General features: G+C 39.8%; 1 protein-coding gene across 1 annotated transcript in view; it reads left to right on the forward strand.

Moving 5' to 3' along the window:
* Positions 1 to 22,922, forward strand: part of lama2 (laminin, alpha 2) — a 145,915-nt gene that overhangs the window by 120,803 nt on the left and 2,190 nt on the right. The window contains exons 51-72 of the mRNA XM_068709206.1: positions 302 to 435; positions 1,396 to 1,555; positions 1,640 to 1,764; positions 2,368 to 2,530; positions 3,032 to 3,176; positions 3,504 to 3,642; positions 3,962 to 3,973; positions 4,669 to 4,789; positions 5,647 to 5,802; positions 6,326 to 6,379; positions 9,840 to 9,991; positions 10,135 to 10,311; positions 12,455 to 12,632; positions 14,639 to 14,746; positions 18,380 to 18,492; positions 20,008 to 20,101; positions 20,524 to 20,619; positions 21,141 to 21,221; positions 21,391 to 21,468; positions 21,742 to 21,820; positions 22,471 to 22,602; positions 22,781 to 22,911. Of these exons, the coding sequence (XP_068565307.1) occupies positions 302 to 435; positions 1,396 to 1,555; positions 1,640 to 1,764; positions 2,368 to 2,530; positions 3,032 to 3,176; positions 3,504 to 3,642; positions 3,962 to 3,973; positions 4,669 to 4,789; positions 5,647 to 5,802; positions 6,326 to 6,379; positions 9,840 to 9,991; positions 10,135 to 10,311; positions 12,455 to 12,632; positions 14,639 to 14,746; positions 18,380 to 18,492; positions 20,008 to 20,101; positions 20,524 to 20,619; positions 21,141 to 21,221; positions 21,391 to 21,468; positions 21,742 to 21,820; positions 22,471 to 22,602; positions 22,781 to 22,911 (2,628 nt within the window). The remainder of the gene's footprint in view (positions 1 to 301; positions 436 to 1,395; positions 1,556 to 1,639; positions 1,765 to 2,367; positions 2,531 to 3,031; positions 3,177 to 3,503; positions 3,643 to 3,961; positions 3,974 to 4,668; positions 4,790 to 5,646; positions 5,803 to 6,325; positions 6,380 to 9,839; positions 9,992 to 10,134; positions 10,312 to 12,454; positions 12,633 to 14,638; positions 14,747 to 18,379; positions 18,493 to 20,007; positions 20,102 to 20,523; positions 20,620 to 21,140; positions 21,222 to 21,390; positions 21,469 to 21,741; positions 21,821 to 22,470; positions 22,603 to 22,780; positions 22,912 to 22,922) is intronic.

The following is a 22,922-nucleotide window of genomic DNA, read 5'->3' on the forward strand; positions in this document are numbered from 1 at the left end:
TCCATGGGGTACATTTGAAAACCCACCCTCGACATAATAGATGCAGTACATCTGTATATACATACGATGGCCTTGTGATGGCCAATTACATGTTTAACTAAAGTCATCTGGTTTACAATTAGAGGATACAATACAACAAACCTACATAACAAAGAGATCGTCTTTATTTCTCTCTCCTTCCTTTCTCACTTCAATTCCTTGTTGACATGATGACTTATTGCAAGCAATATACTGCACAGTGCCATATTTCAAAAACAGATAATATACAGCGCATTGAGCATATGTCTTCTGTGTGTCTCAGGTTGATTTCCTTGCCTTAGAGATGCGTAAGGGGAAGGTGAATTTCCTCTGGGACGTGGGTTCAGGTGTGGGGAGGGTGGAATATCCTCATCACACCATCCATGATGGGAACTGGCACAGAATAGAAGCATCTCGGTAAGAAGTTAGCACACACACACACACACACACACACACACACACACACACACAATTTGTGTCTCTGACATACAGTGTTTTTCATTCAAACTGGCTTCCAAAGCGAACAATGATGTTGGCCTCAGCACAAATAGTCACATTGAATGTTTCACCTTGGAAAACAAGGAATGTTGAGCATAATGATGATACTCTGCTCTTGCACCTACATCATAGTAAGACATACAGTACATACATGCACCCACAAACTGAACTTACGCTACAAATTGGCATTACAAAGGAGCTCAATTGTAGAGCAGATACATGCAAATGCACAGCACATACTGTATCTCCAGGTCCCACTCTGACAAACATCAGCAACATATTAGCTAATATATATATATACCTAACCTTCACTACAACTTAATCCAAACGACAACAACCACAGGACATCATTTCATTCATGCTGCGGTGGAAAACATGTCGTTTCACTTGGAAAATGCAGCCTTGACAGTGTGGCACATCATTACATAGAGACAGTGTAATCTAGATCTAGTTTTTCTCTGTGAAAGCTTAATTGGTGCTCTATACAGACCATCCGACACCAGAGCCATTCACACCAAGCAGACGTCCCACCTGCATCATATATTACCATGCGCGAGATTTCCCAAATGTGTTTTCCAATGGGATCACACAGACAATAAGTCTTAAAAATGTCCCCCTACTCGACAAAGAAATGCTGTTCCTGCTTTGAAAACAAACTCCAAGGTGGGAGATTTCACTTTACAGCTCTGAGGTTCCACTGCTACAAACGTGTTCCGCTACGCATTTCTATCATTCATCTTAAGCACCAAGAGTTCATAAAAACTGATTCCAAGTGGCTTCAACATCTTCAGTCATTGTAAATGTCTTCCAGGAAATATAGAATGGCAAACAATGTAACATCTCAACCCGCTCTGTCTTTCTCCTTGTCTCTGTCTCCAGTAATGGCTTGAATGGGACCATATCCGTATATCCTCTGGAAGGCTCTATGGCTGGTATGATGCCGACCCCGGCCAGTGCCAACTCGCCCACGGCCTTCACCATCCTGGACGTTGACCAGAATGCCTACCTGTTTGTAGGAGGAATACTCGGCACTGTCAAGGTATGTCTGTCTCTTTGTCTGTGTGTAACAACATCAAGGAACCTGTCTGTCGATGTCTACATTGTCCTGCTTTGTATTTTTTAGAAAGCAGATGCAGTACGATCAACAACGTTCACCGGCTGCATGGGGGAGACCTTCTTGGATGGTAAACCTATTGGACTTTGGAACTACAGAGAGAGACAGGGAGACTGCAAAGGATGTGTTGTCAGGTATACAAACACTTATTCATAAAGCTTTCATATTTTATAAATGCCATTTCAGTGCCCGTTCAAAACATGCCTGTTCAGAACAGCTGTGAGAGAAGCTACAGGGCGCCTTGAAACTTCAGCCGTCACTTAAGCATACTTCCGTGAACCAATCGTGAGAAGCTGGTAAATTATACCTAATCTTTCATTTAATAGGCAGCATGCAGTACATACTGATTGAGCATGTTGTTTGCAGTAGGCCTACCCAGGTATGCGATATCAAAACACAGCCGAGGGACTCGCAGTTGCATCCGGCCCGGCTAGGAGAGTTATTTTGCAAGCAGTAACGTTGTTAGTGTTATAAATTAGTGTGGCAAAAAAGCGTACACAGTTACAGTTACAATGGCAGAGTTTCGCTGTTCCCGTGTAGGCTCTCCGCTTGGGATGCCCCCCCCCCCCCCCCCCAGAGAGAGAGAGAGAGAGAGAGCGAGAAAGAATGGAATAACAACAGGCCACTTCATTATCTTTGTTGCTTTGCAATTTATTTTTGACATTTCCAACTCCTTTGACAGTTGAATGTGAAACGAAGCAATAGTAAAATGGATTATTTCTTGTCTGTGTTTTTAGCCCGCAGCGTTCAGATGTTGAGGGGACAGTTCAGCTGGATGGAGAGGGCTACGCCGCAGTGGGACGACCCACCAGGTGGAACCCCAATGTTTCCTCCGTGACCTTTAAGTTCCGCACGTTTTCCTCTGAATCTCTGCTCATGTATTTGGCTACTGAAGATATGGTATGTATGCAACATAGTGAAACCCAAATGATTATAACCCATGTAAATGTCAGAACTGATAGGCAGGACTAACTTTTGTATTTTAAAGGTACCATCTTTACTCCATGACCGATGTAGAATCAATAAGAATAATTTCAGTTTGATAAAGTCACATTTTAGAACAACAAAAAGTACAACAAACTATAATCAAGACACAAACACACACTTGTCATATGACTGTAAAGAGCTGACGTGTTTTCAAAGTTAACACGCTGCAGAAAGAGAAATCTTTTCAGAGCAATGTCTAGAATGTGCTCTTATAATTTGAAATCCATTTTTAAATTCCATATTCATATTCAGCCTGTTGGGTAATAAAACATTTAACTCCTGCAAAACATGTATAAATAAATATAAAATAAGGACATATTTTTTTTCAGCCTGTTGATTTAAATGAATTATTGGATTGTTATTGGATTTTAAATTCCATTACCTCACAACACTTTCCCGCTGCTGTCTCTGTAGAAGGACTTTATGTCCCTGGAGCTGTCAGAGGGCAAGGTGAAGGTGAACTTTGACCTAGGCTCAGGAGTTGGCAGTGCCATATCAGATAGCCGCCACAATGATGGGCACTGGAAATCCCTCACCATGTCAAGAAACAAGAAACAAGGTACACACGACAGCAACAATCCGCACTAGGCCACGCTACTGTTGACAAGACTGGACAAGAACAGCATGAATGAGATTTGATAATCTGAAGCAAACCAAATTAGACGAAACTAGTTTACATTATATTAGTCTAGATTACATTTGTTTAAACAGGTAGACTCATTAAGATGAATACCTCTTTTGTTAAAAAAACATGGAAGAAAACAACAACAAGCGGCATTCAAAATATGAATGCGTATAATATGTATTTTAAGATTTAAATTTCAAAGTATGTGATCTCTGTCAGCCTGTTCTGTTGTTATTCATGTCTCTTTAACTGTTTACAAAGCCACGGTGACCGTAGTGGACATTGACAGTGGTGCTGAGGAGAAGATAGTGACCTCGTCTCAGGGCTCAGCTACTGGTCTGAACCTCAGGGAACACCAGAAGATCTATTTTGGAGGGCTGCCTACCATTGGAAACTACAGGTAAACACACACACACACACACACTGATTTAACACATTAATGTGAATATTTTGACAGTTGCATATACTGTACATGTATTTATTATAAAGCCGGCAGGATTGTTCACTTTCTGAAGATAATGCAAATGAAGGAAGTTTTTCAAATTTTTATGTAATGACATTTTTAACCAAATTGTCCCAATGGAAAATGCCGATGACACTTCATTGCTGTTAAATGTGGCAGAACGTTGAAAAGACTTGACAGGTTTAGCTGAGTCATTAGTTGAAACTGTGTTTGTGAAGATGTGCTAATGCTTTGATATTATGTTTTGTCTTAACAGCATGACAGCCAGGTAAATAAATACATCTTACAATCAGTATATTTTGATATATATTGCCCTCTGCATGAGGCTAGCCATGCTGATGACGCTGTACAGTTCAAAGTGAATGTGTATGTGTGTTTGTCTGTGTCTTGGCTGGCATCTGAGGGCTCCTGCTCCTCCACACGGCAGCTGGAAATCACTTCCTCTATCCTCTGTTCATCTGAATTTGATGTTTGTCAGTTCAGAAACATTTACGTGGAATTTCTCACATTTATGACTCTGCCTTACTTGAGTCTTTACCATAAACATATTCAAATAGTATTTTATGATCAAAGTGTCTCTACCCATTTTTTTGTGGCACTGCAAGCAATTGTTTTTGCTTGGCTACAAATATGCAGCCCTAATTCACTGAAACCATTTTTTTTTTTTCGCTTTCCTCTTGCATAATACTGCAACCTGGACAATACCTGACATTACATTGAATTATGCTACTGAAAACTGATTAATATCATACATCCTGCATTATTACTATGGACACACAGCATATTTAAACTTGACATCCGAGCATCACTCTGCTTCTGGATGAATGATGCAATAGCTTCCCTGCCGCAGTAATTGAGCTTTTTCTTGAGTTGTATTACACCACTGAGGGACAGGAAATGCCATGGAGTTTGACATTCCTGTGTCTATGTACTTTTACTAAAACTATTGTAATATTTGTATAGGTCAGAGGTCACTTTGAAGCGGTATGCTGGCTGTCTTCGGGAGATCGAAGTCTCCAGGACTCCCTATAGTCTCCTCAGCAGTTCAGATTACACTGGGGTCACTAAAGGATGTAATGTAGAGGTAAGAATGTCTACAGCTGTGCAGTATACTTAAACTCTCACAACACTTAGATTCTATTACAGAGGTAATAGAGGACTGTCTAGAAATATACATCTGCAGTTCAGTATTTGCAGAATCTGCTAAAACCTCTGTGTATAATCGCGTTAAGATTATCCACTTATATTGTTACGTTCAGTATTTAAGTGATTTACCATCATCACACACAGTTCACTCTGTTTCTTTTGTACGTAACTTTATTCAGGAAGTAAAAGTGTGTTTCTGTCAGACATATTAGATAAGAGAGTAAATTGTAATAAGCAGTTCAAACTGTCTATTTTTTCATCTACATGTACATGTACACAACATTCCAAACATACACGCAGTTCTTCAATCGCCTTCAACATGTGCATTGAATCTGCATTGGCGATTTCAATGACATACAAGGCATTCACCGTGATTTCTATACAGTGGTGCCATTCATCCGTGAAAATGTGCAGCCATGTTTGCAGAGTGTATAAAGATTGTATGGAGGATTATAAAAGTCCAGGGTTGAGTGTGTGTAGAGTGAAGGTCTTTCTGTTCCTTATCCGTCTTTTGTCTTCCTTCACCACCACTCTGTGTGTGTTTGTTTGTTTTGCCTTTGAAACCACAGTCAACATAATGAGAAGTGACTGATGGTGCATCTGTAAAACGACATGCATCTAAAAGTTCTCTCTTGCACTCTTAGAGTTAAGCTTTGACTTTATTTCCCACTACTTTTGCTTTTCAAATCCTTGTTTTACTTTTCCATCCGACTGTGATTTATGTCATTTAGGACTAAACCATTCGTCTATTCACTGATGTATGCTTCAATACTTGTAATTTTCCCCTTCTCACAGAACCTGTATACAGTCAGTTTCTCTAAGCCGGGATACATGGAGCTGGGTGGTCTGTCGCTAGCGGTTGGCACAGAGATCAGCCTGTCATTCAGCACTCTGGCCGACACCGGGACCATAATGCTGGCGGTAGGCGGAGCTTCGCCAATCAGCCAGCAGGTTCGGGTTCATATAGTTTCTTCATTGAAATTGTGACTCACTTTCTTAACTTTGCGATTTATTTTACAGGTCTGTAATTTATAAATAGTTTTAGGAAGAATCATGGAAAAATAATTGTGATTTGGTACAAATTAAAGAGGAATAGGAATTTGCTTGAATGATCAATTTAAAACCAAAATAATAAATCAAACCAAATACAAAATCAAATGAATATATTTGTTATTAATTTATTATTGAATACTTCTTTATGTTGAATTGTATGATTGGCTGTAAAGAAATTATGTTTGTCTCTGTTTCTGGGTACAGTAGATTATTGAAACTGATTATTTGGAAGTTTACAAAATTAACACTTTCTCTATTTTCCATATATTGTATAATAATATTATATATATATCAAATAAATATTAATAACGGTTAGATATGAATCCCTTTGTTGGAAAATATAAGAAAACGTAGGGACCTGTAAAAACACAAAGCATTAATCCATTTATTCTCCCATTTTTTGAAAATCTTTCCACCACAGGCCCGAAACACTAACCTCCTTAGCTCCAAGAGGAGACGCAGACAGTCGGGAGAGGTGGGTTCAACACATGGCCACACTCATACTCACCCGAAAGCTGTACCCCTTTACCTAATGATGTTTTCATAAGTGCATATTAATGAGATTTGCATTTTTTGGCAACTGGGCTAATTGGATTCTCTTTTATGAAAACACACACACACACACACACACACACACACACACACACACACACACACATGTTCAATGACAGATACTGATAGTAGCTGCTCTAGCTTTTAGCTGACCATGCAAGCACACACACACACACACACACACACTCATACGTGCACACAAGCATTCTTTCTTTAAGTGAATGAAGTTTCCATGAGTGCATATTAATGAGATTTTGAGTTCGTTGGCAGCATTGCTGATTAGATTGTCTTACGGCTAAAAACATTCTCACGCATATATATATATATACGCGCACACACACACACACACACACACACACACACACATATGCTGACTCACACACACGCTTGAAGTCCCTGTACTGATACAGCTCTCTTTCATCCTAATCACTAATAAATAAACAAATCCAGTCCTTTATCTCTGCTGGAAACAGCATATATTTGGTGTTTAAGTATTGTGTTTGCACACGCTTTCCTATTTGCAGGCATGCGAATGTGTGTATATGTCTGTGTTCATGTCTGTGTGGTTGCCTGTTTCCATGGTTGTGTGTGTGCATGCATGTTTAAGCATAATTTGTGTCTGTGTGTGTGTGTGTGTGTGTGTGTATCGCATTGGTATGATGTTGCTCACATGAATGCAAAATTGAAAGTGTATGTAGGTTTATGTGTGTGTGTGTGTGTGTGTGTGTGTGTGTGTGTGTGTGTGTGTGAGAGAGAGAGAGAGGACAGAGGGTTACCTCTAGCTTATCCATCATCACTGGTTGTTGGGCGCATAAATCTATTTTTACTAACTATGCTGGCAGGCAGGGTGCGTGTGTGTGTGTGTGTGTGTGTGTGTGTGTGTGTGTGTGTGTGTGTGTGTGTGTGTGTGTGTGTAGGTGTAGGTGTGTGTGTGTGGAGAAAGGTTAAGCGAGGTTAAAAACACCATCAACTCAACTTGGCCCTGACTAATGGATGTTTTAGAGAGGGACAGAGAAACAGCGGAGAGAGAAGGGGACAGGAGACAAAGGATGGAGGGATAGCGGAGGGAGATTTAGAGGTGAACGGAAGGAGAGAGGGGAAAGAGCAGAACCGGAAAGAAGAGAAATGATACGAAGGGGGAGGAGAGCGGAGGAGAGGAGAAATTATGGGGAGAGTTGAATGTACACAGAGAGAACGGTCACAGAGAGGAGCGATGAAGAAGGAAAGGAGGAAGAAGCTTGGAGCAGAATAAGGGGAGATAAAGAGAGTGTGGTAAGATGAAGGAAAGACAGAGGGAGTGAGAAAGATGAAGCCAAAAGGAAAGAGGACAGATGATTTAAAAAAAATTAAAAAAAACATATCTAGCTTGACCTGTCACAATATATCTGGGGCATTTTTGCTTAAACATACAAGTTATGCTTCCAATAAAGACATTAGATTGGTTCATACATATTAAACAAACACCCTGCATCCCCTGTCTGTATTCTGTGCACAGTTTCGCTCTGCTTCACTTATACAACCTTGCACCAGAATTGGCTCACACATGAAACCCCAAATATGATCATACATGTGTCAACTTCAAAAGCTGAGAGATTGAAAATACTGAAGGTAGAAGAGATGTGTGTGTCCGTGTATGTTTTATGTGTGAATGTTTTACATATGATTTTCTTATGAGTGTCTTTCCATGCATGTTAGCTACACAGTATTTTGCGTATTATTTCATGGTTGTATGTCTACATGTGTGTGTGTGTGTGTCTGTGTCCTCTGTGTGAGTTCATCTGTGATCGTCTGCCTTTGTCTGTACGTGTGACGTGTGTGTGTCTGTGCACCTGTGTGTGTGTGTGTGTGTGTGTGTGTGTGTGTGTGTGTGTGTGCTCGCATGCCTTTGTATCTGTGCAAGTGTGTCTGTGCGAGGCAGTGCGGCGAGAGGCATGTTGTAGCTACATCTCAGTTCAATTTGTACCCGACCTCAAATTGAAATTCCATTTTCAGGTGGTAAATTGTCTCCCACTTCGCCCTCTGGCACACAGTGAATTAAAATTCAAATTAGCCTGACCCTGCACCACTGCTCTCTAGCACCTCTCTGTCTGTCTCTCTCTTTCTCTCTCTACCCATCTCTATCTCGCTCGCTGTTTTGCTCTCTGCCCTCTCATCTCTTCCCCCTATTATCCCCTCCTTTCTGTTCCTCTCATCTCTTGTTATCCTTTCCTCTCCTCTCCACTCCTCTCCTACCTCTCTTATTTCCCCCCAATTTCTCTCTATAAACCCCCTCACCTCTCCCTACTCATCTCCCCTTTCGCCTTTTGACTTCTCTTTAATCCCCAGTCTCTCCTCCCTCCTGTTTGTCATTTCTCCTCCCTTCAATCTGTTTTTTTTTTCTGCCTTGTCCTTCCTTTCTCCTCCTCTCCTCTTCTCTTCTCGACAAGCATTTAAAGAATTACAACATGCATGAGGTGGTCAAATATATTCATTGTGAGGTCATATAGGGAAAATTCTTCGAACAGATGAACTTTTATTATTTAGATCCTTATTTCCTGAGGTAACAACTACTGCTGAGAACTGTTTTCCTGACATATTGTTTTTGTTTGGTAGTATTAAATAGGTCTAATTTATTTGTTTTTTTGGTTTCACGAAGAATTCTTAAAAAGCTTTTTTTCAGTCATTCATTCCACTTTAAAGACAGCTGAAAGCGCTTAAAAAAATATATTTATATATTTTAATAATATTTGATACATTTGTTTTGTTTGGTCAGAAATCAACATTCACACTCAGCTTATTCAGGCTATTTCTAGGAAGCAATCTTTAATCTGATTCTTGTCGGCAATTTTATTCATGATTTTGTAATTGCATTTTTGTTTACTTCTGACCTTGTGAGACTTTTTTATTATCAGTTTGATGTTTTTATTAAGCAACACAGTCATGTTATCACTGCTTACCTCAGCCAGGAGACTCTTGAAAAGAGCTCTCTTATCTCAACAAGGTTTGGTCTTAGTTAAATATAGATGATAGTTAAAAAAAAAGAATACACCCACACTTCTAAAGGCTTTAAAGTTAATGCAAATGGTAATATTACATTTAGGCTTAACATCAAAATGTTCATTCATTCGTTCATCCCCTCACTTTCCTATTTCCAGTTGCCCATGTATGGAGTCTCATATCTCCTCTACTCCAGCCTTTTCAATGAGTAATGTTGGATTAATTGGCTTATTAGGTGGTGTAAACTGTGTATCTAAAGTGGTTGGTATATAGGACAATTCAAAGCCCTTTTCTCATACATCAACCTTAAATGTACCTTCTACATTTCATCTCCAGCTCTGGGTCTTGAGAGTAGTATGGATTTACAGATTTCCACAGATAATGAAGATTATCTCCATCTCCTGCAGCCCTACCTCTCAGTCCTGCTGAACAAAGGCTCTCTCGAGGTCTTGTTGTTTACCGGCAGCAACAGTCCGCGTCGCATCATCAGACGACCTGAGCAAGGCATCCTGAATGATGGGAGAGAGCACTCGCTGCGCATAGAGAGGCTAGCTGGCAGGTTGGTGATTGTGCGTCTGTTCAGGCTGTGTTGATGGTCCTAATTGTGCAACGTCATTTTATGTCGCTGTTGAAGACTGACTTTTACTCTGCATAATCATTTTCATACGTTCTGTGTGTTCGTCTGTGCGTGTTTTCCTCCAGATCTTTTGCAGTTCAGGTGGACGAGGAGGCCAAGAGGGAGGCAGCGCTTCCCAACGACCAGCCAGTGAGCTTGCAGCGCATCTTCCTCGGTGGTATTCCTGCAGATGTAGAGCAGACCTCCAACAGAGTCAACGTCCCATTCCAGGGATGTATATGGAACCTCATGGTCAACGCTGTGTATGTAACATCTCATCTATACATGCATCCAGGTTTATTGAAACAGGCTTTTTCTTCAACCTAGAATACAACATAATATAACATTATTGAATATGTGTAAAAGAGAAAAACAATCATGCAAGTAAAAACAAAATCAGACTATAAACATGAATAAGTTAAAATGTGGGACAAAATATAACAATAAGGAAAATAAAATAAAATAAAACATTGCAAATAAAGTGGGCATTTCAAAGTGAGTTTTATATTTCAACTAACGATTAATATTCACTTCTTTACACTTTTTGTTGCTGAATCACATTATAATTGAATATATTCCAGTGACTGAACCTGGCCACTTCCTCTCGCAAAGATCTGGTAGCAATAACTAGATCCTTCTTTTTCCCATCATTGTTATTATTATTCTGATACATCCACAGAGTAATGTGGTTCTAACACCACAAGATACATATGGAGCAAAACAACAGTCAACTTTTGATTGATTTTTGATTTTGAATCATGTTAAAATCCTGACAGAGGCAAAACTGACCAATTTACTTTACTTCAGTAAACTAACTGCTAAACTTAAATGCACTGCATTGATACTTGTGCTTCAAACATTGCCAAAATGTTTACCCAATAATGTTTCCTGGCAGTGGAAGACAGACCTAATTTTGACCTCATACACTGCTGGGTTAAAGTGTTGTTAATATGATTTCAGGAGGTCATGATGATGCTGTTGAGGATTATGACGATAAAGTCAGCGTCTTTTTCTGCCTGAACAGCAGTAATAGAGCTGTCCAACATCATAAAAATACTCATAAATCAAATTACACCCCTCTCTCATCTTTGTGTGTTTATGATTTTGTCTGTTTGTCTATCGCTCCCCTCATTTCACCCTTATCACCTCGACGCTGTAACTTCTACCTAATATACATCTGACTCTCTGTCAGTGAGTCTTCATCATTCTTTTGTACATTTTCTTGGAACCTACAGTAATTTGTATTGAGCATATAATACTGTTAAGTTCATTTATCTTGAATAACTCTTACTATACTTCCTTTTTCTAGCGCCCATACATGATCATACAGTGGTAATAGGAACCTTGTCAGTGAGTGTGCTGTGCTCCTGACCCTTGATCTTGTTCAGACTACACTCAAAACCAATTTTGGATGCACTGTGATTAAGTACAAAGTTTATGGAAACACAAACAGATGCAAAATTTTGGCCCAAATTTCAAATTCTGATAATTCTGTCAGTGGCCATTGAGGTAGTAAGTCTGCATTGAAGGTTCCATGTTACAGATTCATTTGTATATGTAGTATTTCCCTTAGCTTAACTGCTTTGGCCTAGCGGATCGGCCGGGTTCTAAAATGTATCACTTTAAAGGTTCTTTAAATATTTATCAGTCACTTTTCGAAATCCACATGAACCTTTGTTTTCTTTAGAACAAATTTATGGCTGGTGGGTTGTGAACGGCATGCCACATTAATCAGAGCACACAAGGCCAAATTGCCTCCTAAGTTACCATATGACCGGTTTCTGATAAGCAATGTAGCATTCAACAGGCTATTTTTCAAACGGAGTGCTCACTCTACTTAAAAAGCACCGGGGCTACATTACATCACTTCACAGAGAACAATGGGGGCAAAACGACACCACCGATCTGTTTGAAGCAAATGTTCTCTGGTCTAGCTCAGCTAAAAACAAACTTGTTCCCCTGCTTTTAGCAGTTTAGATAACAGACACTTGACTGTCCAGCTGTTATTACAGAGATGTGAACGAACCACAGACACTTGCATCGTTAATGGACTCACAGCGATACCCCGCGGCAGTTCAAGGCAGTGTGCCGCTGCAGAATGATTACAGGGGAAATTTGGCATTATTTTCGGCATTATTAAAAAAAAGGCCTGGCAGGGGTTCCCCTACAATTACAGCGGAAACAGTGACATGTATTGAACACCTGTGCTGTATGCAAATTCAAACGGACTGCACAAACACACCAGTCAACTTCATCCTCATCAAGGAAGGCGAAAATGTACTTAGTGTAGCATTCAGTCTGAACACACTTCAACAGGTCCCTGCACTGTTAACTCATTGTGATGTTTCTGTTGGTGTCAGCTAAACATTGTGTAAGTTGAAATCTAATCGCTCTTCCATCTCTCAGTCTCTCAGATTTCTCCCTGCCTGTGTCCTTTGAGAATGCCGAAATCGGCCAGTGCCCCAACCTCGCCCCTCCGCCACCACTCCTGCCAGAAGAGGAGGAGCCCGAGAAGGAAAAGGAAGAGTCGAAGCCATTCAGTCCTCCACCGATCGCAACCACAGTTGCTCCAGGTCCTCCTGCTGTAAGTGGGTCAAATTAAAAGGGGAACACACACTCACTTTCACCACTTAACTTAACTTAACAGAAGGCGTTATGGTATTAAAAATCTATAAAAAATGTTAGAAAGTAAGATATATTCACATTACACCACAGGGTTTTTATTTACAGTACTATAATAGCCAATACTTTTGTTTAGGCAGCCTATTTTAAGCTGTTGGCAGATGTACATACATATGTACACAGAGACATGCACATACGACACATATATAGAGATACAGTTTAGTAAAAAAGTTGCACGTACACACACATTTACAGAAGAGCACACGTGTCCTACTTTTTTTCTGACTTACTCACACACACACACACACACACACACACGCCTATTTCTCTCTGATGAAATGCAGCCATGGCCTCGCCCTGTTAGCTTAGCGCTTCATCACATTGCAGTTGTACAGCCCATTAACTCTTCTTTATGGTCCCTTTAGCCTTGAGCCACAAACTCCACCTCTGGCAGCCTGTCATACAGTGCGGAGCCATGGCGCTACGCTACGCTAACTGTGCATGCCATTTATGCTTTATGAGCCCACAGGAGCCAAAACACTCAGCTAACATTTAGCTGCGATGCTAAGAGGCTGGTAGGCAGTCATTTACATCATAACCTTAGCGTTGGGATAGAGTAATTCATATGTGTAATATATTATAAGCCTTACAGGAGTGATAGTTTATCAGTTACCCAGTTACCTGCTAAACTACACCTCTAAAAAGGACATTGATCATGAAGCACAGAGCCAAAGAGCTATGCCAGGTTTGCTATAACTCTAAGGTTTGTTGCTTTATGGGCCGTAAGATCATCTGCTTTATGATATACAGTAGACTAAAGCCTGTGAAAAAGCCATAGCTCTACATATACCAGTGGTGGTTCATCCAATTATCGTTGCGATTCATGTTTTGTTTGTTGGATGTTTTGTTAATGCTGTTGACCGGAACATCTTTTCATTACAACCATAACAAATTACAATATGTAAATGTCTCACCAGACTTCAGAGGAAATTTGAAGATATTTAAAAAAAAAAAAAAATGTAAGTCTTAAGAGGACGTGACATTTACTTCAACAACATCACTGTATAGTATAGATTATCTCTTGTGATTTAGCTTCTGTTCCAAAGTTTATTTTTGTGTGTCAATACAAAGTCCTTGTAATTAAAAAAAAAAGATATATATTTATTTATTCATGATTAGATTTGTAGAGACAGTAAACATAAACAGTTTCCACCTTCAGCAGAGTAGTTCCCACATTTCTGTGTTGATGGATCATGTCCTGTAGTTAAACACATCATTATGAAACAGCTTTTTAGAATGATGAGTTGTTTAAGTGTTGGGCACAATCTTACACAATTAGTACATTTGTATTTATATTTTGAAATGGTTGCGCTGCTGCACCATGTGACAGCGCTCCGCTCACAAGTTGCTACATGCATTTTTCATCAACAGCAAAAGGATATTGTCTGACTGAAGAAGTAATCACAGCTGACAGTAAACAACAGTCTCAGCATGTGCTTGAATAAAGAGGCTTCTCTATCATCCTCTTTTCTGTCACAACATTTTCTGTACTTGTGATTCTTGAGATATTGGTGAGCACACATTTAGAGGATGAAGAGGCTCCAGAACAGGCACCTTACAAGCTTCAGTGAACCTCTGAACAATAAGATTACATTTTTTCTTTTTTACTTGCTGTTCTGCTCTAACTGCCTCTGATTTGCCTTCAGAATCACAGCTCTCAAATTTCCTTTGCTTAGTCATCAAAAGCTAAGATGGTCAGATGGTAATTATGCTTCAATTCAAGGTTGGAGTCAAAAAGTTTCTCCATTGCTTCATTAACTTCTTTGACCTTTAATGTTTATGACATCATCGCCTGCCTGTTGCCTGATTAGCGGGCCGTTCGCTCGCCATAAACATTGTTCGCCATCCTGGCTCTGCGGCTGCAGCTAATCCCCCTTCCTTTCCACTCCCTCACTGCTGACCCTGCAGGAGGCCACGCCCCCTGCCGCACCTGCTGCCACACCCACTGCTGCTGCAGCCCCGCCCACTGCTGCTGCAGCCCCGCCCACTGCTACACAGGAGCCCAGCGCTGACGTGGTATACAATACACTCACTTGCACACACCTGACAGTGTTTAAAGGATCAGGCTGGTGACATTCTATATTGTTGTCATTAACATTTGCGTTTGTTCGACTCTCAATACTTCTGACTTCCCTACCCTGTCACCTTTATGGTTCCCTCTGATAATGAAAATTTTTAAAAATGTATCAAAATAAACATATATAGAAGGCCAAGTAATTTCCTAAAATGGCGTTTTGTAGATTTTAGCAAACGTTAGTTTTACAGGAATAAATAGTGTTTCTGTCAGGGACTATTTTCAGCCATGGATTTGGTATGCTAGTAATTATACATTTGCTGCAGACATAAGGTGTATGTGGGATCGATTAAAACAAAGTGCAATGCGCACATTCATGATAATGAAGGAACATGTCAGCCATTGCACTGGCCGACATAGTATTGTATCAATAGTGTAGCACGATGGCGCAAAGGCAATGACTTCATCAGGCTTTGGTAACACCGACAAAACTAGTTAGTATGGATCAATACATTGTTGGTTATGGTCTTCTTGCAAGAAAAATATAGAATATCATAAGACTTATCCTTTAACACACACTTGAGTGTGAACCATCCACCACTGTAACCTCAAAGCTTTCTGACTTGCTCTCTTATTCCGCTCCATGTCTTTTCGCTATCAATCTAGAATATTATTATTTAAGGACATTCAAGACTGATGATGGCAAACCAGATTACAGCAACTTTTCATTTATATCATTTTAAATTAGATATCCCAGTTATGGGTTATTCATTTCTTCCATTTTAAGTGTATTTCTCACTTAGGTTGAAATAGAAAATAACTATTTTCCCCCAGAGAAACACAGTTAAGTAAAGCTTTTTTTAATTTTTTATCTACCTCCACCTTTGTACTGAGCTGCTTTGTTGACCGCAGTCTTCTTCTGATGGCCGCTGACCAGCTTGGCTTGAGCAGCTGGGGGTTAAGTGCTTTGCCCAAGAGCCCTTGACATTAATTATTGACAGAAGGGAGAGCCTTCCTCGTTTGATACACTTATGGTGAGGTGTTGTAACAGGCCACCCAGTTGCTTTCTCTCATTTCAGCAATTGCTTTTCAGGGTATTGGTTTACATAGTGATATACTGTGTCCGTTATCTGAGTTCGGGAAACGTCTGCCTCCTTAGGATCTCGGTGCAGTTGTAAAGCTGTTGCATCTGCAGTATTAATAGCCCCAAGCTTTTCTGGTTTCAATCTAAGACCTAGGTTTGAAACACTAGCAATATAGTGACTAGTGACATGTGCTTAAGGAGCATTGCACTGTACTGTCTTGAAATTGGTCATGAGTGAAAAATGTGTAGCTAAAGATAATTACTACCAGAACCCGAATGAGTAACTTCTCGAAAAACTACAATAAGCAGAGCAAGGAGTTTTGATCTCTCAAGAGTGAGGGACACACACTTATACAAAATCCAGACTAATGACTTCTATTGGTGTGACCTCCAACCAAAGACTAGCCTCTCTGAATGGAAGACAGTCTTCCTATTGTTAGCTTAATGGAAAGATGCAGAGGGGATGAGGGAGGGAGGAAGAGGAGGATACAAGACGGAGAGGAGAGAAAAGGTGCAGCCATGGAGGAAGTACAGGAAATGGAGAGAGAGAGAGAGAGAGAGAGAGAGAGAGAGAGAGAGTTTTTCTGAACAGAGCGGCCGCCGCCTTTTGTTGGCTTAATGGAAAGACGGAAGAGAGGAAGCCAGAGAAGAATGAAAGGAGAGGCAAGAAACGAGCTTCTGAGCAAGTGACATCTCCCTTTTGTTAGATAGGGAGAAAAGTGAAAGAGGGAAGAAAAAAAAGAGGGAGGTTGAGGAGGAGCAGCGGATATGAGGACAGAGCGTGATAAGAGGTGAGTGTCAGCTGTAACAAAGCAAGGTCACCGTGTGGGGAATGTCTTCACTTGAAAGAGAACAAGAGTGGAGAGGAGATTAAGACACACATACACACACAGAGAGACACTTGTGTGTGAGTGTGTATGTCTCGGATGCTCTCCCTCTCTCTAACTTTGTCTAACACTGACACTGGAGGTATGGCAAAGCTTCTTTGTTAATTAATAGGAGATGTATCCAGGAGAGGAAAGGAGAAAGCTCAGAAAGGAGCTAGGAAGAAGAGATTGGAGGAAAGGAGGGGAAACAAAGACAATTGAGTACGTTGAGTACAGAGATTGTAAAGGAGTGGAGAGCAAGTGAGGGACGTTGAGAAGATGGAGGATAGGTGGACATAAAAAGGTGAAGGTATGGGAATGCCTTCCATTGGAGGCAGGAGTGGGTGATAGAGGAAGAAATAGAAAGGTGAAGAAAGATGCAAAGGTAGGAGATAGTACAGATATGAAAAACAGATAAGAGGAGGTGGTAGGGCAGGAAATGAAGAGGAAAGATGATAAAAAGAGCAAAAGGGTGAAGGGGCTGATGAGATGCGAGGAGATGAGATTTGGCAAGGTGAAAAAAGTCAGAAGAGCAAGAGAAGAGGAAGGTAGGAAGAGAATTAAGTACTAGTTGTAAAAAGGTCAATGAAAAGTGAGAAGAGGGTGAAGAGGACACAAGGTGTCTACAAGATCAGGAGAGGAGGAGGAGGAGGAGGAGGATACAGCAGGAGAAAAAAACAGGAAAGGTAAAAGAAACTGGAAGCAGTAGGATATAAAAGTAGAGGGAGGCAGCAGGAGGAGAGTGAAGAATGGGAAGGCGGGAAAGATGGGAGGTGGAAGGAGAGAGAACACTATCGAGGTGATAAAGGTAGATAGAGAAAGAGGACTTGTTGGGAGGATAAAGCAGATAGAAGTTAATAATGGAGGGGTGAGGGGGACAGGAAAGCAAAGACTAGAAGAGAGAAACGTGATAAAGTGACATGAAATGGGGATTGGAGAAGTAAAAGTGTGTAGAAGAAAAGAAAGTAGCCGCAGATGGAAGGGAAGGAAGTCTCCTCCGACAAGGAGAGTGGTAGTAGAGTAGAAGGAAATTACAATGCCTTCACTTGTACTGTTACACTGACATCTTCTGGTCACTGACTGAACTGCGTGCGTCATGTAAAATGACAAGGGGAACAGTAATACTCATCTAATACTTTGTTTACCCCGCTGCCAAAGTGAAGCACAAATCATACACTATATTGTGCATGATGTCTGGGTCAGATGATAATGAAATATATGGAGGATTTGTGATAATCAAGCTGTGGGAGGGTCCATTGATTTGAAAACGCTATCAGCCAAATCCACCTCGGCAGCAACTGATTTGAGGCGATGAAGAAAAAAAGAAACAGTAATGAGAGATTATCGCAACCAAACCGATTGTAATAGGTTGTGTGCTGCAACTTGCTGAGACATACAATATTTCCATTGCACATTCAAGGCTTAACTTATAAACCTACAAGAATTTTTCTGAATTGAATCTTCTGTAAACTCTTCATTTGCCTGTTATATATAAAGAACTGTTTTTGATGCCCCATTGTGACCAATCAGCCCTTCAGGTCCCTGCAGATCAGACGTAGAAACCCCATTAGTGTGATTGACTTACGTTCTGCTCAGGTGTTAAGGTTCCTATTGACAAGAGGCAATATAGGAGCAGTGTGGCGTAACCCTGTCAGTGTAACTGACATGTTATGTCCAATCTCCAGGATTCATGTGCATCAGCTGTGGCCCCGACAGCGCTCGAGAAGGCCTATCAATTTGGTCTGACCAGGAACAGTCACATGGGATTTGCTTTTGATGACACAAAAGTCAGAGAGAGGTATGTATTCACAAGGAATAATCATTTTGGTATTTGATTTTGTGGCGCTGCGCTACAGCACAACTGGAAGCCTGTTCATTCCTGCATGAAGACAGTTAAGGCCTTAAGCAAAGCTAATCAACTAAATAACCAGGCTTACTGGTGCATTAAAAGCCATCTCTCGTGCAAACTCTTTCCAATGAGCGTTGAACATCATAGCACCAAGCATGCTAGAAAGAGGTCACATGAGAAGAGACGCAAACAGATATGATGACGCTGCACGGACTGAAACCAACTACTAATTGTAAGCATCACAAAACAGTCAAATAATCGATCATAGTGACACTTTTGGCACTATTGATAGTAAAGAGGGCAAAATTATCATACATCTTGCAATGTATATATATATATATATATATATATATATATATATGCTCGGAATTTAACACCTTTAAGTAGAAGCATGCAAGTGTTATAAGCAAAATGTACTTAAAAGATTGTTTACTATTATATATTGTAACATTACTGTTAATGATGCATTAACATGCGAGTAGCATTCACTGTTGAAGTTGGTCGAGGTGTAGCTCATGTTAACGACTTTATATTCTATTGAGCTCTCTGTAACAATGCTTTGTATTTTATTAAGCCAATGTTAGTTTTGTATGTAAAATCTTAAACCACAAAGTAAGTAGTAGTCGTCGTGAAATTATAAAGTAGTCTGAAATGTAAATACTACTAATTACGTTAAAAGTATGTTGTACTTTAAATCCACTTCATTCCACCTCTGTGAATGTTGCTAAATGCTTGTCACATGTAATAAACCATGGTGTCGTGTATCTTGTCAGGTTCATGCTTAGATCCCACACTATGGAGTGCAGTTCTAAATAAATGAAGGAAAACAGAAGTGAGTGAGTGATAGTTTGGACGGGATAAGATACCAACACAGGAGTAGAGCAGGTCAAAATACAGGGAAACACCCTCTATGGATAACAGAGTGTTGAATTACTGAACACGTTCTTGACTTGACCAACCCTTAAATCAACCTTTCTGTTTCACAAACTGACAAAAACAACTAAATGATGTAAGGATGAGGAAATAAATTCCATACAGATATACGCCCATCAATTCTTTAGACAAGGTTTAATCTATAACTAACTTTAATCTAATCTAACTATATTATTCTAATAGTTTTGTTAGTGGATGAGCGGAATAATGAATAGTATGATATTGGCTGTTTTGGGGATCAGCCTTAACATGCATTTCCTGGACATCTTCTTTATATATATATATATATATATATATATATATATATATATATTAGGAAAACAGCCTTTGCAGGAAAATGCTTTTCATGTTGTTGAAGTGCTGTGAGAATTCAGTATTCTGTTATTTTTCAGTGTTCTGATAAAAATGCAAAGCATCACAAAGACACAATGTGCCTGTTATTAGATGCTTTAATGTGCCTTTGGTAAATGTTTTAGTATATATACATATTATATGTATAATCAAAGATTCATGAATGTATGTGTGTCTCAGGCTAATATTGGAGTTTGAGCTGAGGACGAAAGAGGAGTCTGGTCTCGTTCTCTACATGGCAAGAATCAACCATGCAGACTTTGTTACCATACAGGTATCCACCTACTGCTTTGACCGTCATTCTACAAGTTTACTTTCCATTGTTTTTCCCAAGGTTCTAGTGTTTTTTCAAAAATGTAATTCAAGTTGGTTTAAGACCACACAAGTTGCGTCTTTGGCATAAGCTTCAGCCACTTCTTTTTGTGCCGTAAAGCAGTAAATCAGACCAGGTAGCTCACAAAGTATGAAGTGATGACTATTTTATAAAATAAAACAGAACAAAATATTTTATCATTTGGAATCATGGAGTCTGATGTTCCCCATCTTTCTGTGCACTGTGAGACTGTACAGAGGCTACATGTGTTTGTCCGTTTCACCAAGGTCACCATATTCAGGAACAAAGAACATAGAGGGTCATATTAACCATGTCAGCTTGTCATCCCTCCATCATGACCCTCTGTCTCTCTCCTCCTGCAGATCAAGGATGGACAAGTTTGTCTGGGTTATGATCTTGGTCATGGAAACATATCTGGCTGCGTTCCCTTCTCCATTAATGATGGGAACTGGCACAAGGTAGGACGGTCTTTCCTTCATGCTTGTTAAATATAGAATTGCTACAGAATGATAAGTAATTTAGATGCTGTCTTGGTTATATACTGGGTTTTGAAAAAGAGTTCCAGGTCAATAGTACTCTACTGACCCACCATATTTTGTCCCTTTTCATTTTTCTGTGTCACATGGGAGAATATATTTAAAGAGGCTGTTGCATATAGATACTTTTCACCATTTGTTTTAGTCAAAGCTTCTTTGCTTCATGCTAACCAGAACATTAGGTCCTGGAGACTCATTTATCAAAGACATTTATCTCAACTTTTTACAACAATTACCAGCTAAGTTGCCTCATTAATGAACACTAAATCTCAATTTCATGCGATGACACATGTTGGCAAAATGTGGTTTTCTTTACATTCAAGACAACATATAGTCTCTGTTGGTGCTGTGAAAGGACTGCACTTGTCTATTGGTCTAAATATGAAACGATCGTCCATATAATTGTCTTTCTAACCCTCCTTTTAATATGTTCTCCCTCTCAGATCCGTGTGAGTCGTAACAAGCAGAGAGGTCTGCTTGTGGTTGATGGCCGATACAGTAAACAGATGATCAGTCCGAAGAAGGTACAATATTTTTCTCACATATGAAATACTCGACTATTAAAAAAGAAAATACTTTCTTTCAGAAAATACAAAGAAAAATTATCCAGTAATATACCACAGATATTACAACCATGCATTTGTAAGAGGATTGTTTTTATTATTGCATTAATAACGTATCTTCTTTTAACAGGCTGACCTGTTAGACGTGGTGGGAATACTCTATGTTGGTGGTTTACCAAAAAACTACACCAGCAAGAGAATAGGACCGGTAAAGACTCATACAGACACACATACATTTTTTAAAGTTTGCTCGTGAGCCCAGGACTCCATATTTCTGTTCAGTTTATATCTAGTATTTCAACTAGTTTTGACTAAAGTCATTCTCTTCACTTGGTTCCAATGTAGCAATCATATAACAACAGATTATTAATGTCCAATAACTGTGGCCAATTTTTCTCTAAAAGTGGATCCGTGTCAACATATATTTATTTAAAATAATTTGTAAGCGAGAACCAAACATTCCCTCTTTTTATGTCCTTAGATTCTCTACAGTATCAATGGATGTATCCGTCACTTTAAGATGGTTGGAGGTGCGGTAAGCACCAAGCCTGCAGCTACAGGTAAGGAATTTATATTTATGATTATGCATACACTACAGCATGTAATATGCTACTGGTGGTAGAACGTAATTGAGTGCATTTACTCAAGTATTGTACTTAAGTACAATTTGGAAGTACTTCTATTTACACTCCACTACCTTCATTTGATCATTTTAGTTCGTAGTTACTTTGCCTATTAATAATAAATATAATATGTAACAAATGAGTTATGATGCATTATTATTGGATAAAATAAGAGTTCATTGATCCTGGGAGGAGCTTCACAAACTTCTAAAGTAATTATAATTAGCGCTACCTTTACCAGCGTCAACGGTAAAGTGATAAACACAGGAATGCATCAATAATTATAATCCACTAATATTTATTATCCTGAAAATGGCCACTCTTCATGATGAGTACTTTTTACTTTAATGTGATGCTGACACATTTGTACTTTAACTTAAGTGACATTAGGCAGGCGGGGCTTTTTGTTGTATTGCTACTTTGACTTAAGTAGAAGATCTGAGTACTTCTTCCACCACTGCGTGTTACACACGTATAACTATCCACGTTTGAAATGTCAGTTGTTTGTTGTTTATCTTGAATATTTGTTACAAAGCTGTTTTGGTTTTTGCCTCTAATGGATCAATCCTTCCCCTCTCGTATCCTAGGCCGCCCTGAGGCGGTTGTTGAGGACTTTAAATTGAACATGGCCACGCCCACCTCCAGTCACATGATAGGAAGATGCTTCGTTGCCACCGAGACTGGCACCTATTTTGAAGGGACTGGCTACCTGAAAGCAGGTGAGATGAGACACTGGCAAGTGTGAAATGGAAACATTAGTTATGAAATCTTGTCAGCCTGTCATTGGCTTAGCTACTGTACTGTAACACCCCAGCATGTTACGACCACCTATCAAAAACTCAACCCCAGCCAAAATCCAATCACTCTCTCCATCTCTCCATCTCTCCATCTCTCCAGTCTCTTCTTACAGAGTGGGTCTGGATGTGTCGATAGCATTAGAGTTCAGGACCAGCAGAACCAGCGGAGTGCTTCTAGGCATCAGTAACCAAGCAAACGATGGACTGGGACTAGAGATCGTCGATGGCAAGGTATGATAATA

Source organism: Cebidichthys violaceus, unplaced genomic scaffold (genome assembly GCF_023349555.1).
Source record: "Cebidichthys violaceus isolate CVI_PGR_0920_01 unplaced genomic scaffold, fCebVio1.0.p SCAF_14, whole genome shotgun sequence".
NCBI lineage: Eukaryota > Metazoa > Chordata > Actinopteri > Perciformes > Stichaeidae > Cebidichthys > Cebidichthys violaceus.